This window comes from Asparagus officinalis, chromosome 3 (assembly GCF_001876935.1).
Source record: "Asparagus officinalis chromosome 3, Aspof.V1, whole genome shotgun sequence".
Classification (NCBI taxonomy): Eukaryota; Viridiplantae; Streptophyta; class Magnoliopsida; order Asparagales; family Asparagaceae; genus Asparagus; species Asparagus officinalis.
In genome coordinates, this window is record NC_033796.1 from 74,501,734 (window position 1) to 74,517,173 (window position 15,440).

The 15,440-nt window shown below is 35.6% G+C and overlaps 1 protein-coding gene across 1 annotated transcript; it reads right to left on the reverse strand.

The window, feature by feature from the left end:
- Nucleotides 12,158–14,526, reverse strand: LOC109835293 (zinc finger BED domain-containing protein RICESLEEPER 3-like). The gene is made up of 6 exons (XM_020403275.1): nt 13,743–14,526; nt 13,510–13,677; nt 12,674–13,162; nt 12,413–12,484; nt 12,254–12,310; nt 12,158–12,198 (listed from the first exon to the last, which is right to left on the reverse strand). Exons 1-6 carry the CDS (start codon nt 14,515–14,517, stop codon nt 12,158–12,160), a joined length of 1,602 nt encoding a protein of 533 aa, XP_020258864.1. The 5' UTR covers nt 14,518–14,526.

The window sequence follows — 15,440 nt, forward strand, 5'->3', positions numbered from 1 at the left end:
GCCCGAGCTCGCCGCTGTCCTCGCCTCGCCGTCGACGTCACCGACGACCTCTCCCGCTGACGGCAACCCCAACAACTCCGACCGACGCTCAGATCAGACCCGCGGACTCGCCCGTCGACGTCGAATCGTGATGCGGCATAAACATGTACCAAAAAGGTTGCAAGTGCACAACCGTATCAAGTTATAGTATTTAAGATATCGATCCCACGAGAAAGGTGTTTTGTAGGAGAAAATATAAATTCGGTTCTTATTTTATGTGCGTGACAAAAAGGAGTGATGAGTAAATGTGATTGTGGAGAGATAGAAAGAGTGAAAGTGATAGTGATGAGGACATTGGATGAGAAGATCTTTAAATCGGTCAAAATACTTCTAAAAAGGTTCTCCCGGGATAATTTTAAAGTTTTGAATGTTGTTCCTAAGCTTTACCGTTATATGAATAGGAAAAAAATTCTTAAGAAAAACGGTGACAAATTCATCCCAAGTTGAGATGGAATTTGTTGGTAAGCTGTACAGCCATTTTTTAGCTTTATCCTTAAGAGCAAATGGAATAAATCTAAGCTTAACCGCATCTTCATTTAATTCTCTCATTTTAATCATAATACACACTTCCTCAAATTCCGAAATAAAAATATATGCGTCTTCTGTTTCATTACCAAGGAATTTGGGAAGCATGTTTATGTATTGCGGTCTAAGCTCAAAACTTATTCCATTTGTTTCGGGGAGCCTAATGCATGAGGGGATTGCATTCCTAATGGGATAGCACATATCATGAAGAACGGGTGGATTAGGATGCTCCATTTCTATGATTGGTTCAAAGCGAATTAATCGATGTGTATTATCCCTAATCCACTGTTGCATACACCAAAATATTTTTTTTTTATTTTTTTTATTTTTTTTTCTTAAAGAAAAGAAAGAAAATTAGTTTTTTTTTTTTTGAGAAGATAAAGAAAAAGAAAAATCCTAAAAAACAAATCAAAACAATCACTTTTCAATCACTCTAATTCTAGGGTTTAGCCTAATTCACTAGACCAGCTCCTAACCAAAAACTCCTACAGTGAAAAGATAAAAGTTTTACCCAGGTAGTTAGCCAGGTAAGGATAGTACTAGAGGGTGATCAAAGATCAATTAAGTACCTCTTTCCTTACGGAGCGCTTTACGCAACCCCTAAACCTTGCCTTAGACACCAACTAATCTGAGAAAACTTAAACCGGTTCACTTAAGGATTTTTTGTTCCTTATTGAGCTCGAATCCTTAGGGGCCAACGTCTAATGAGTTTTATTAGGCTAGGGTGGTGTAGTGAGGAATTCGTGATTTTTGGGCTAAGGAAAGGATGATGAAATCCCTCATCTTATCTTGATTATGGGGTTTTGCCCTTAAAAATATTTTTAAGTGTGTGTCAAATCAAGATGCTCAAATCACTTGGTGAATTCCTACACTATATGAAATGCAACCCTATGAATTAAAAGCAACTAAAAAGGATGGAAAAAAAATCTTTTTTTAATTAGGATTAACAATCAAACAAATGAGGGAGGATTTGTTTGAATTTATTATCTTGTTAGTAAATGTCAAAGTGGAGGATGAATTTTATTATGGTCAACAAAAAATAAAATCTCTTTTTTTTAAAGTCCTAATTGTCTCTAATTGTGAAGAAGTAGCTAAAGGGTGGAATTAAAAACTAGAAAGAGGACTTACCTGAAAGCAAATCTTTAAATCCTAGCTCTCCAATCCGCGATCTTCAAGCTCCAAGCGTTTCCTTCACAAAAAACACACAAGTTAAAGAACCAAAATAGTTAAAACCTACTTAAGCACCTTCCCCGGCAACAGCGCCAAAAACTTGATGCGGCATAAACATGTACCAAAAAGGTTACAAGTGCACAACCGTGTCAAGTTATAGTATTTAAGATATCGATCCCACGAGGAAGGTGTTTTGTAGGAGAAAATATAAATTCGGTTCTTATTTTGTGTGCGTGATAAAAAGGAGTGATGAGTAAATGTGATTGTGGAGAGATAGAAAGAGTGAAAGTGATAGTGTGTAAATCAGTACGAAATATAAGTGAGAGTGGATGTGACAAAGAATGAATATGATCAATAAGGCAAGAAGGAAAAAGAAAATAAAAATCAAGAATAAAGAAAATAAAATTCAAGAATAAAAGAAAATGCAAGAAATTAAAGATGGTGGATTCAATTATAGATATGGGTAATCTAAAATTGAACCCACTTCTTAGAAAAGGGTGATTCCCTAGAGGGTTCTAGCCTAAAGGCGAATCAAACAAAATAAAAATAAACAAAAAGAAAAACTAAACCCAAGAGGGTTCTAGCCTCAAGGTGAATAGTATAAGAAATTAAAATCTAACTACAAAATAAATTGCAAAATCTAAACTACAAAATAAAATTGCAAGAATTAAATGCAAGAAAATAAATCTACTCTATAAGCATGAAATAAATCTAAGGCAAGAGGGTTCTAGCCTCTTGGCTATTTAACAAGAAAATAAAATCTAAACTACAAGCATAGAAATAAATAAAAGAGAAAAAGAAAAGAAATGCAAACCTTCAAATAATTCTCCATCTTCATCTTCATCTTCATCATCCAATAAAGAGAAGAAGAGAAAATTTTAAAGTGGTGAAAAAATTATTATTATTAATTGTAACTAAAGTTATAATTTTTGGAAGGCCTTCTCAATTAAGAGTAGCACTCCTCTTCAAAAGGAGTTTACAAAATTTTCACCCTCTAACCCCTCACTCTCTACCCCTATTTATAGTAAACATCAGTGAATGAGAGCCATTGGATTGAAATCTTATCCAAAAGCAACAAAAATCAGCCATTGACGCGCGCTACAGTAATCTGGAGATTCGTAACAAACTGCCCAGCGTATCGATGCAGGCATCGATACAGGCATCGATGCAGGCATCGATGTCGGTATCGATGCGGGCATCGATGCCGCCATCGATGCAGGCATCGATGCCTGCCCTTCTCCTTTTGCTGTCCGCAGCTTCTTCTTGTTGTTTGCTTTTGGGCTTTGGACATTGGGCTTTTCTTGGACTCTTGGGCTTGGGCTTTGATTTATCTCTTTATTAAATACTTGAAAGAATTCATTGGGCTTCATGGCTTCATTTCTTCATTAAATTATGGGCTTTTTGTTGAGAGATGAGGGTTTTGAGATTTATTCTTCATTAACCTGCAATTAAAGATAAAAACAATTATTAATAGTATATTTATTCATATAAAATAGATAATGAGGGTATAAAATTATAATAAAATATGATTATCAAATCGTTCGACAAAATCCCAAGGTAAGATCCCTATTCTTGCTCAGTACAATTTTAGATTGATCACAATTTAATTAGGCATAAGAACTCGTTACCCAAATAATTACTCGTTACAAATATAGAATTGTCGTGAACATATTGAACTGAGAACTATAACGTATAGAACTGTTGTAAACAAAATGGACTGTGGACAATGACGTATGACCATTCACATTGTAATACACATACTGCGATGACCTGCACGGATTTATTTGACGAATAATATTAAAAATAATATTGTGATAATCGATACTGTAAAGATAAAATAAAATAAAATTATTTTAGATTAATTTATAATTTTAAAGAAATTTATTGACAAAATAATCAATTTAAAATAATTACTATTTTGGTGAAAATCATTTTAGAGTAATTATAATAAATTAATAGAATTTATTTGATAAAAGAATTATTTTAGAATAATTGTAAATAATTTAAAAGAATTTATTTTAGAATAAGTATCAACTTAGAATAATTTCAATAATTTAAGAGAGTTTTATAAAAGGAATTATTTTAGAACATTTATAAATAATTTTAAAGGATTTATTTTAGAAAAGGTATTATTATGAATTTTTCATGATTTATGTTTCTTAATTTTAATTATGTAATATGTTATGATCTTGTTGTATATGATTAGTTATATTTATTACTCTTTGTTATGCTTGAGAACCGTTAGAAATTCATGACTAGTGTGGTCTGGTGTGTCCGGTTTAAGACTCAGAAACCTTTGTGTATGTTGACTTAGAAAGCGAGAAGAGTTGGGATGGGGAAGTTAATGTTCATGTGATCGGATAAGACTGTTGATGTATCTTCCAGAATACAACCAGTGAACTGTTTCGCACTGGGGTTAGTTTGTTGGGCCAAGTGAACCGTTTCGCACTTGGTTAGTGAAATCGTTTCGTCACCCGAGTTTTGCTTGAGTTCGAACCAGGCCGAAATCGGATTGCGTGTAGTCCTCTCACCGAACCGTTTCACGGGTTTGGATGCACGTAGGGGATTTGTGAACAGTCAATTATCCGGTGATATGAGTATTGGCTCTATGTGAGATGTGACCAGTGACCTGTTATAGAATGGCTAGTTATATAACCTCGTTTCTTGGCTAGGTATGATTTCTTGTAAGATGTAGGTCACTTGTGTTTCTTTTCATACATAGATCGGGGTTAATATTTAATTATCTATAATTTGAGACATATGGTATATACATGAGGGTTTCCTTGTTTGGATTATTTCGCTCGACGTACTATGTCTCGAGTTGTAGATCCTTAAGTATTAATTACAGCTAGTGTATGACCCTATACTTTGATGATTATTCTGATCGCTAGCTGCATGATCGACTTGTTACTTGGTTGATTTCTTGGATTTATTATGATTATTCTATTCTAGTGGTAAATTATATTTAGATTATTAGTATTTCAGTTGTATGTTTCCATTATTATTACCATTATTGCATTGGTCGCACAACCGCTCTATTCTTCCTTTTGGGATCTTATCGTGTGCCATACACGCTGACGTACACCTGTTTCCTTTGGTGTACGTCAGATTTAGATGATAGACAGCTTTAGTTCGGAGTCGTATAGGAACCAGAGGATTCCCCGCAGGAGTGCTCTGCAGACCGAGCAGAAGAAGCCGAAGCTTAGTTATTGATCCTCCATTTACTTTTGTAGCACCTTCCATTCTGTTGATCGATGTATTTTATATTTTCTAGCATTTCTTTCAGATAGTCTTGTATAAGGGCATGTTGACCCGAATATTATGCCTAGGATGATATTCAGTTGTGATATGTATATTTTATGTTCTGAGTTGTTTATTATATTCTTACTACTGTGATCGGAGATATGTGCCTTCGTTTGTATTTCTTGACGCTTAGCATATTAGATTGAGAAGACGGGGTCTAGAACTTATCTCTCCTCAGTCTAATACGTCGCGGGCTTGCTCGCGTCCCGATTCCCTGGTATTTTGGGAAGCGGGGCGTGACATAATTTCTCTACTAAATTGATCTAAATTAAACTAATAATCCGAAAAATAAAAAAATAGACAAATTTTACCTTCGTTTTGGAAGCAACAACGTCGACAAAGATCAGATCTGATAAATTGATGGCAGAAGATCAAAACTCACTCCCCCAATTTCTTCGATTACAGGGGCAAAGAAGAGAGCGGGGGTTAAAGGCGGGAGGAGAGAGGTAACTATTAGGGGCTGAAGGAAATCAACGACGAAACCAGAAATCCGATGCGGCAAAGTTTTTATCGATTTCACTCGGATGGGGAGGGAATCGGGAACGAAGAAAAAAACTGAGGTGGCGGCGATTTGCGGCTTCGTTTCCCTCTTTAGCCCTATGAAACAAAGCTGGAAAAGAAATAACGTGGAAATGAAAAATCTGAGGTGAAAGGGGAAAAACTGATGTGGAGGGGTTGTTAAAATTCTCCACGGTCCTTAAATGCGAACCAAATAGCCCCTTAGTTATAAAGGAAAGTAGATATTACTAAACAATTGCATCTAGGCTACTGAAGCTAAATTTAGAATTGATTAAGAATAATTGCATCATCCATTGTGCTCTTAATGCTTGTTATTAATATTGTATTAATTGTTTCTTTTACATTTTAATAAAGGGTTTTTCTATAAAGTGCCCTTGGGCACGAGCTTTGCTACATGGACCCAAAATATGGGACCAATAAGAGGGACAAGTGAGGTGTTCCCCTTCTATTGGATAATGAGTTGACCATCATTAATAATGGCTAACTCATTATCCAATCGGAGAGGGACATCTCACTTGTCCCATCTATTGTTTTCATATTTTGGGCCCTTGAGGAATTTTTTCCTTGGGCACTCTATAAGAGAGGAGAGAGATAGAGAGAGGTGAATAGTGGGAACGAAAATAAATGCAAACAGTGAGCCCCTTTACTATTCACCTCTCTCTATCTCTCTCCTCTCTTATAGAGTGCCCAAGGGCACTCTATAGAAAAACCATTTAATAAATTATAGTTAACTCTATAAGAGAGGAGAGAGATAGAGAGAGGTGAATAGTAGGAACGAAAATAAATGCAAACAGTGGGCCCCTTTACTATTCACCTCTCTCTATCTCTCTCCTCTCTTATAGAGTGCCTAAGGGCACTCTATAGAAAAACCATTTAATAAATTATAGTTAACTCTATAAGAGAGGAGAGAGATAGAGAGAGGTGAATAGTAGGAACGAAAATAAATGCAAACAGTGGGCCCCTTTACTATTCACCTCTCTCTATCTCTCTCCTCTCTTATAGAGTGCCTAAGGGCACTCTATAGAAAAACCAATTGCTACATGGACTCAAAATATGGGACCAATAAGAGGGACAATTGAGGTGTTCCCCTCCTATTGGATAATGAGTTAGCCATCATTAATGATGGCTAACTCATTATCCAATCGGAGAGGGACATCTCACTTGTCCCCTCTATTGTTTTCATATTTTGGGTCCTTGAGGAATTTTTTCCTTGGGCACTCTATAAGAGAGGAGAGAGATAGAGAGAGGTGAATAGTGGGAACGAAAATAAATGCAAATAGTGAGCCCCTTTACTATTCACCTCTCTCTATCTCTATCCTCTCTTATAGAGTGCCCAAGGGCACTCTATAGAAAAACCATTTAATAAATTATAGTTAACTCTATAAGAGAGGAGAGAGATAGAGAGAGGTGAATAGTGGGAACGAAAATAAATACAAACAGTGGGCCCCTTTACTATTCACCTCTCTCTATCTCTCTCCTCTCTTATAGAGTGCCCAAGGGCACTCTATAGAAAAACCATTTAATAAATTATAGTTAATTTATAATTTTTATGATTTACCTTTAATACGTGCAACTTAAGCATAGAAATTTAATGTCTAGGACCATATTGAATTTATCCTAGCTTTGACTAATTATCACTAGATCTTATCTTTGTAGTTATTTCTTAGCATAATTGATGAATTATTATTGAGAAATTCTTTATAATTCATTATTTTAATACTGACATATTCATTTCGGTTGTAATTAAATCAAGAGATAAATAAGTTTAGTTCAAGCCTGCCTAGGTTACATGTAGAAGTCCTCAATCTTTAATATTTTGCAATCGCTTTCTCACATTGAGATTACTATCAAGCTCCTGTCATATCTTTAATATTTTACCCAGTCCCTCATTGAAATTTTTCTCGAGTCCATTTAATCTTTAATATTTTGGAATTAGTCTCACACTAATTAAAATTGCTACCAAGTCCCTTTAATCTTTAATATGATATCTTGATACTTGTCTTCGCAAATTGAAATTGCTATCTAGCCCCCCACCTTCTTAAGTTACTACAAAATTAGCCCTTCAAATCATTGAACTGCTTACAGGCTCCCAAAATCTCGGGGAAACTACATGATAATATAAATGACCCGTTGCTTCTACTTAGAGATATTAAATGGGTGGGTATGGGTATTAAATGGGCGGGCCATAAATGGGCGGGCATGTTTTGCCCATTTACCCATTTATGGCCCATTTAACATTATTTAAATGGGTGGGTTTTTACCCGCCCATTTAATAAACGGGTCGTCCATTTGCCCATTTAACTATAGTAACTATATATGTATACTACTTTTGGGGTGTTTTTTGTAAACTTTTAGGGTTTTTTTTATAAACTATTGTGAGTTTTTTGCAAACTTTTTGGGAGATTTTTGCAAACTTGTTGGGGTTTTTGATAAAATACTAACAAAGATAGGAATATAAACAAAGATAAACAAAGGCAGACAAGTTCATGATTGAACCATTTACAAGTCTGGATAAAAGTACATACCTCACACATTTGCAAAATTAACCTCAAATTTCCAAACCAAAAGCCAAAAGATCAATAACAACAAAATTGAGAGAATATTTAAATGAATTAAGATAGAAAACACAAGGTATGCAAGGATCCGTATAAAATCAATAACTTGATATAAATGCCATCATAACTATCAGCAACATGATCACGATTAGTAAGGACAATCTACTTAATTACTTGATAAACTAGAAGAGTAGTAAGTTCGTCTATAAACAAAATAGTAGCACAACCATAGTCCACTTATTTCCCATCTTTCAAATGTTCAGGCATGAACATGATCATGACAGAAGAAAGAAAAGACCAGGAAACAAACATAACACTCGGTTGGACTCAATAGTAACATTAAAAGTACTGCAGCAAGCCTCATATGTATCTTCATAGCAAGGGTTAGAATCCGAAATCACCATAAAGACCTCAATATTTCCCCTGCATCAATCATCCATAGAATTAGTTAATTTTGTCACAAACGTATGATATTGTCATAATAATGAAACACTAGATAGCAAGATGCGATCTTTGGGAACCAGGGGACTAAAGATCAGCTAAATACACAAAGAACTTATCAGATACGTAATCATATAACAAAATTATGGTTTTACGAGAACAGGAAACAGGATAGTAAATACAGGAACCAGAGCCAAGAGACCTGCATGCATTGTTAATATGCTTGAACTTTGAGCAAAAGGCATGTGACACTCAGTTCAAGTAGTTTGAAAATCTAACAGCAAAAGGATTATATGACTTAATACAGCATAAAATAAGGCCGAACCTCGGTTGCCAAGTTCACCATCCAGTGATTCCTCATAAAAGAAGCTGAAAGGCCTTGCAGATAGTAATGATTTAGACAATAGCTCATAGGAAAACCACTCTTTTAAATTATTCATCTTCACTTAATCTGAAAAACAAAGTGAAAGTGTAGAATTCAATACCCAGCAAATAAACGATAAGCAAAAGATTACTACATACAAGGAAAAACTTTTGTCTATAGAATTCAATACCCAGCAAATAAACGATAAGCAAAAGATTACTACATACAAGGAAAAACTTTTGTCTAAGCATATAATTTTGCCTTTCCATACTCTGCTCAAGCAGTAAATGTCAGAATGCACAATAATATGCTAGGAATGCTGGTATTTTGTCTAAGCATATCAGCAATTTTCACAAAGGCGTTAAGACAATTACTCCTGTTGCATGGGTCCATGAGAGTTTCCGAGTTTAATTCAGTAATTAGATCCTAAGCCATATAATTTTGCCAAGAGCACGACTGTTTAGAGTATAACTTTCACCACAACGACTGGTTGGGTTTAACTTTCAGTAACCTCTTATAGTTATACCTATCATCGACTGGTTCAAAGGGAGCAATTTATGTGTAGCAAATCAAGTTCTATCATCCATTTATTACCAATATATCAAACTGTCCAAAAGGAGCACCAACCCTTGCATTACCCCAGGAGGGACCACTAGATTGTCCACTACAGAAGAGAATAGAGAAGGAGAAAAAGCCACTCTTGCTCCTGAAGGTAGACCACAAAATTGTGAAAAAAAAACAGAAATGCTCAGGCTAATCATAAAAAAGAATACGCTCATTAAGAGGAATTCACTAGTAGAAAATCGTGTATCCTAGACGGAATATTCTAAACGAAAAAATTTCCGTCTAGTTTGTCATTATTCTAGACGGAAAAATTCCGTCTAGAATATTCCGTCTAGGATAAAACATTCAAGACGGAAATTTCCGTCTAGGATATTATTCTAGATAGTTTTTTATTTTTTTTAATTTTTTTTAAATAATGACCAGATATCCTAGACGGAAATTTCCGTCTAGGATGCCCTAGCTCATTTTAAAAAAAAATACGTCATCAAAATTTCCCCAAAATCGAAATCCCCCCCTCACAATTTACGCCCAATATCGAAATTACCACACTCATTTTTAATTCAACCATCATCCATTCTTCTCATCTCCTACCAAAGAACGCCCCCCCACTCCACCCACTCTAACTCGCGGAATCGGACACCGCCAGATCCCTCCATCGTCGCGCCCGCTTCCCTTCCGCCGCCGCGACCGTCAGCCGCCCACCATAACACCGGCCGCCCCGCCTTCCTACTCTCCCAGGGCCCACTCGTCCCAAGCCCTTCACCTCTCTGCCGCTCTATGCGCACGTAGGCATCTGCGGCTCCTGCATGGATCGCCGACAGCCGCTGTCTCCTCGATCACAGCCCCGTCCTCCATGGATCGCAGACAGCCGTTGTCCCCAAAATTTTCCCCTTTCCCCAATATCAATCAAATTTATCATTATCTAATCTAATTTCAGTATTGGTGCGGCTAGGATGTTTTTATTTGGCTTTGACGAAGGGCGAATCTTCATGAATGACGCATCCCATGTTCTCAAGCTCAAGTGTAACCCTTGCAATTGATAGAAAGAAGTCATTTTTTTTACTTTTTTTTTTGGGAAATATGAGGTATTAACTTCTCTGAACTTATATTCTTTGTTTTGCTTCTAGAATTGTACATTACTACGGTGGAATTGTATGTTCCAGGTTCAGCCAATGGTTATGCTCTAATCTAGGTACTTCCCTCTTTTATATGATTCTTGATTATTTCTCTAGTTTGCTAGGTCATAGGTAAGGGATATCAATTTGCATAAAATCTGTGATAATATGTACACAATGTGTGAATTTTGGATGCAACGGTTATGGATCCTTGTCTAAGAAGGAAATGCAAGAGAATGAACCAGTCAAGTACAAGCATGAATTGGTTCTCTTGGATACATTAATATTTTTCATGAACTTCTTTGGAGTTAGGTGATTGTCTACTTTGTGAATTGTACTTGTATATATGTGTTTAGGCCTTTTTTTTGTTGCTTTTGTTCATTCAGTAGTCAATCTACAAAATTTTGGTTCTTCCCTCTTTTGGCTACTTGTGAGGAAGTATATGCAATCAAGGATTTTTTTTTTCTCACTATAACTTAGTATATTGATTGTAGAGTTTCACTTGCATCTAACAAACCGACCAGACAATATAACTCGATGCATTTGAGTCAAAAGTCCAAACAGCTATATAACTTATAGTTTGTATGCGTCAATACTACACCTAATTTGTTGTTGATTGTTTTCTAATAGAGCAGCCAAGGCCACTGCAACTAGTGAGTAGTTCAGTATTGTGTACATGCACTCAAAATAGATTCTGCAAAAAAAACTATGTAGCATAGCATCCTAGACGGAAATTCCGTCTAGGATGCTCAAATTCTGTCTAGGATACTTGTTTTTTTGAAAAAAAATTAAAAAAATTAAAAAACACTCTAGACGGAAATTCCGTCTAGGATGAGTATCCTAGAAGGAAATTTCCGTCTAGGATACCATCCTAGACGGAAATTTTTTCCGTCTAGGATGAAGTATTCTAGACGGAATTTTCGTCTAGAATAATCCGTCTAGGATGTATTCTAGACGGTTTTGAGTTCCGTCTAGAATAATCCGTCTAGAATGTATTCTAGACGGAATTTCCGTCTAGAATATTACATCCTAGACGGAAACATACTAGACGCGTATTCTAGACGGAATTCCGTCTAGGATACTCATCCTAGACTGAATTATGGGTATCCTAGACAGAATTTTCTGTCTAGGATGCCTCATTATTTAGTAGTGATTCAACCTAAACTTGTTATAGACTACTACTAGCTTCATCCTCGCCTAAACTTTTTATTTTCATGTTTCATGTCCTCTGATGCAACTCCTGATATCCATGTCAAGTGCCTCCTTCCATAATTACTTTATACGACTACACTGAACACAATGGAAGAAAACGCTTTCACTCCTCTTTCCACAGAAACACTTGAACAACAAAAGACAACACAAAAATGCTCCTTTTGCTGCAGAACTACCTTAGTATCATGAAAATTAACATTTTTCCCAGGTAATTGTTTCATCTACACTTACAACCAGGATTATACAATCTTACATTCAGTTCTTAGGTTACTGAGCTTGCTCCTTGAGAAAATAGCAAACATTTATTTATATGTTGTAACCAAAACATGCAAAGGTGCAGAGAAAGATGCTTAAGCCTGGTCAGCATATGGTGTCAGGGATAATTTGCTATCTATAACACACATATTTCATAAGAGAATGTCAACCATATAAATCTTTATTTTTACATGGAAACTGATAAGACACGGATTCATGCTCCAGCTTCACAATGGTTAGCTCCGTATCTATAACAACAATCAATATTTAGCCAACAGCATTAGAAAAGCAAGTTTATGATGTACACTAATTTCATGGAACAAGTAAAATCTTACCTTAATCACTTTCACCTTTCGATTCATAAACCTCTAGATTACTGAAATCATGTACTAATAAATTTCCTTCTTCAATGTCTGCCAGAGCTGCATTTAATAAGAAAAAACAATATTAATATTTTGTAAAAAAATATGTAGCCCACAACAATACAAATACAAAAAAACAATAAAGGGAAAAAAAGAAGGCAACTAACAAGGAATCATGTCTAACCAAGAACCAGTACAAATTTGAGCTTCAGCATTCTCCGGAAGAAGACGATTTCGATACTTGTCTACAAATTTGAGCTTCAGCATTCTCCGGAAGAAGACGATTTCGATACTTGTCAAGCACACGTCCCGCAATGCTGAAAGCCGATTCAGAGGCCACCGAAGTAATAGGAATACTTAATATATCTCGAGCCATCATCGAAAATTGAGGACGCTTCTCGCATTCGCCTTTCCAATACTCGAGAACATTCAAATGATCATTTTTCTTCCAACTGACTAATTTTTCATTTAGATACTCTTCTAACCGAGACTTGGACCTACTTGCTAAATATAGTTGACTCTCAAACAATTCAAACTCAACAATCTCATCATTAGGAACATCTCCAAAGTTCTCTTCACCATTGCTCTCAGCTACAGATGTATCTAGAGATGCTCGCTCATATTCTTTGTAAAGCCTTCTCAGTTTCTCTAAGATTGTCAACACATAATCAGAACTAACTCCCAATTTTTCAAAGCAAAACTCTACATACTTCACCTTGTATCGGGGGTCCAAAATGACTGCAAATGACAAAATAACACTGTAACATTCCCAATATTTATCAAATTTTATTTTCATATCATTTGCCATGGATTTTATATCTTGATCATCACTTTTCATCTCCTCCATTATGCATTTTTGAATTTTAAACACTCCACCAAAATATAAGTTGACAGTTGGATATTTACTTCCAGAAAAAAGAGTGCACACTTCATAAAATGATTTTAAAAACTTTGTAATTTTTTCAGCCTTTATCCATTCTTCACTTGATGGCAAAAAAGTAAAGTTTGGATCAATCGACTCCAAGTGCTCAAATGCCCGACGAAAGTTCAGAACACTCTCCAACATTAGAAACATAGAATTCCACCTGTTGGACACATCCTGGTCTCTGCAAACTTCTTTTTTCTTCCAGGAGGACTCTTCACATACTTGATGCATTCTCTTATCTTAGACAATGATTTATCGATAACCTTTAGCCCATCTTGCACAACAATATTTAGAATATGAGCACAACACCGCACATGCAAAAAATCACCATTACTAACAAAATGATCTTCTAAAACTGGATGATATTTTAAAATTCTCATTGCAAAAAATCACCATTACTAACAAAATGATCTTCTAAAACTGGATGATATTTTAAAATTCTCATGAAATCATCATTATATGATGCATTGTCCAAGGTAACAGTAAAAATTCTTTTTTCAATACACCAATCCTTCAGCAAATGAAATAACTTCTCTACTAGAATTGCTGCACTATATGGGGATGAAACATGAGATAGAGCTAATATCTTATTCTGCAATATCCAACAGTCATCAACACAATGTGCAATGAGAGACATATAGTAGTCAGAGGTGGAAGAAGTCCATAAATCCGTGGTTAGACAAATTCTACTAGGAACTAGCTTTAAAACTTGTTTAAGATTTTCTTTCTCTTTCTTGTACAACTTGATCAAATCTGTTTTAGCAGTGTTCCTTGAAATATGCTTGACTTCAGAATTTAGAAAACTATGCAACTCACGGTTTCCTCGATGTTCAACAAAAGTGAATGGATAACCATGCAATGCAATTACTCTAGCAAGCATTTCTCTATATTTTTCTTGATTTAGTGGCATACTTTTCCTGGAAGAATCAGCCTCATCTAAGTTTCTTTTCGGACAAGAATCCATATACCTCAACATTGTCTTAGTGCCATGACCACCAACATAAATATGATTACACATATTACATTGAACTTTAGTTTTCTCATCATTATCGGTAGATAACTTCGTAAAGTGATCCCAAACTTTTGATGTTTGTCTTCTTGTACGTGTAGAAGTACTCTCATCATCACTACCATCATCATGGATGCTAAATTGATTATTTAAAGACATGATCGCTAAAAAAATTAATTTAATAGCACATTAATTTTGGTAATAAACACATAATAAAGTGGAATATAAATTGACTCAACATGAAAATAGATTTATATATGTATTAAGAAATGAAAAAACTATGACGATAAGTATTTGAGCAGCCATGCAATGGCATAGGCAATATATATGTATTAAGAAATGAAAAAACTATGACGATAAGTATTTGAGCAGCCATGCAATGGCATAGGCAAATGGTAATCAACGGGGACATATAAGCTTATGACGATAAGTATTTGAGCAGCCATGCAATGGCATAGGCAAATGGTAATCAACGGGGACATATAAGCTCAAAAAAGACTACCCCAGCAGTTAATTCACGAGTGTATGTAAATTTTATGTATATGCACATATTTATCTACCTCTGTATTTGATTTTTTGTGCGAAAATGCTTCTACCAACAAAACAAGGAAAACAATAACAACAACAACAATGTAGCATTTAATTCACATACACATCGATTATGTAGCAAGTGTTTGATATGCATGAATAACAATAATGAATTCACTCAGCAAGTCTCTGTTATGATTCTCGCCAGCCAGAGCTAATAGTAAAAGGGGAGTAATGGAAAATGAAAATCTTATCCACAAAATCTCTACTCTTCTGAAATCTGCATTGACTGGTACCAATATCCCATTACAATTAGCCTAAAATTTTATCTTAAATCATCAAATCCCTCCCTAAAGGAACCAAACCCAACAGTTTCACCTTTTCATCATAATAACTCTCCAGGCAAAAACTGTTCTCTAATAAGTCAGAACCAAGAGTCTACTTGCGTATCGAGAAACGCGCAGGCGGCCTCCAACGCGACCTCGAGTGCCCTGAACTCAAACGGGAGGTAATCCACCGCGGCCGAGCCGTCCCCTCCGGCGCCGGCGAGGATC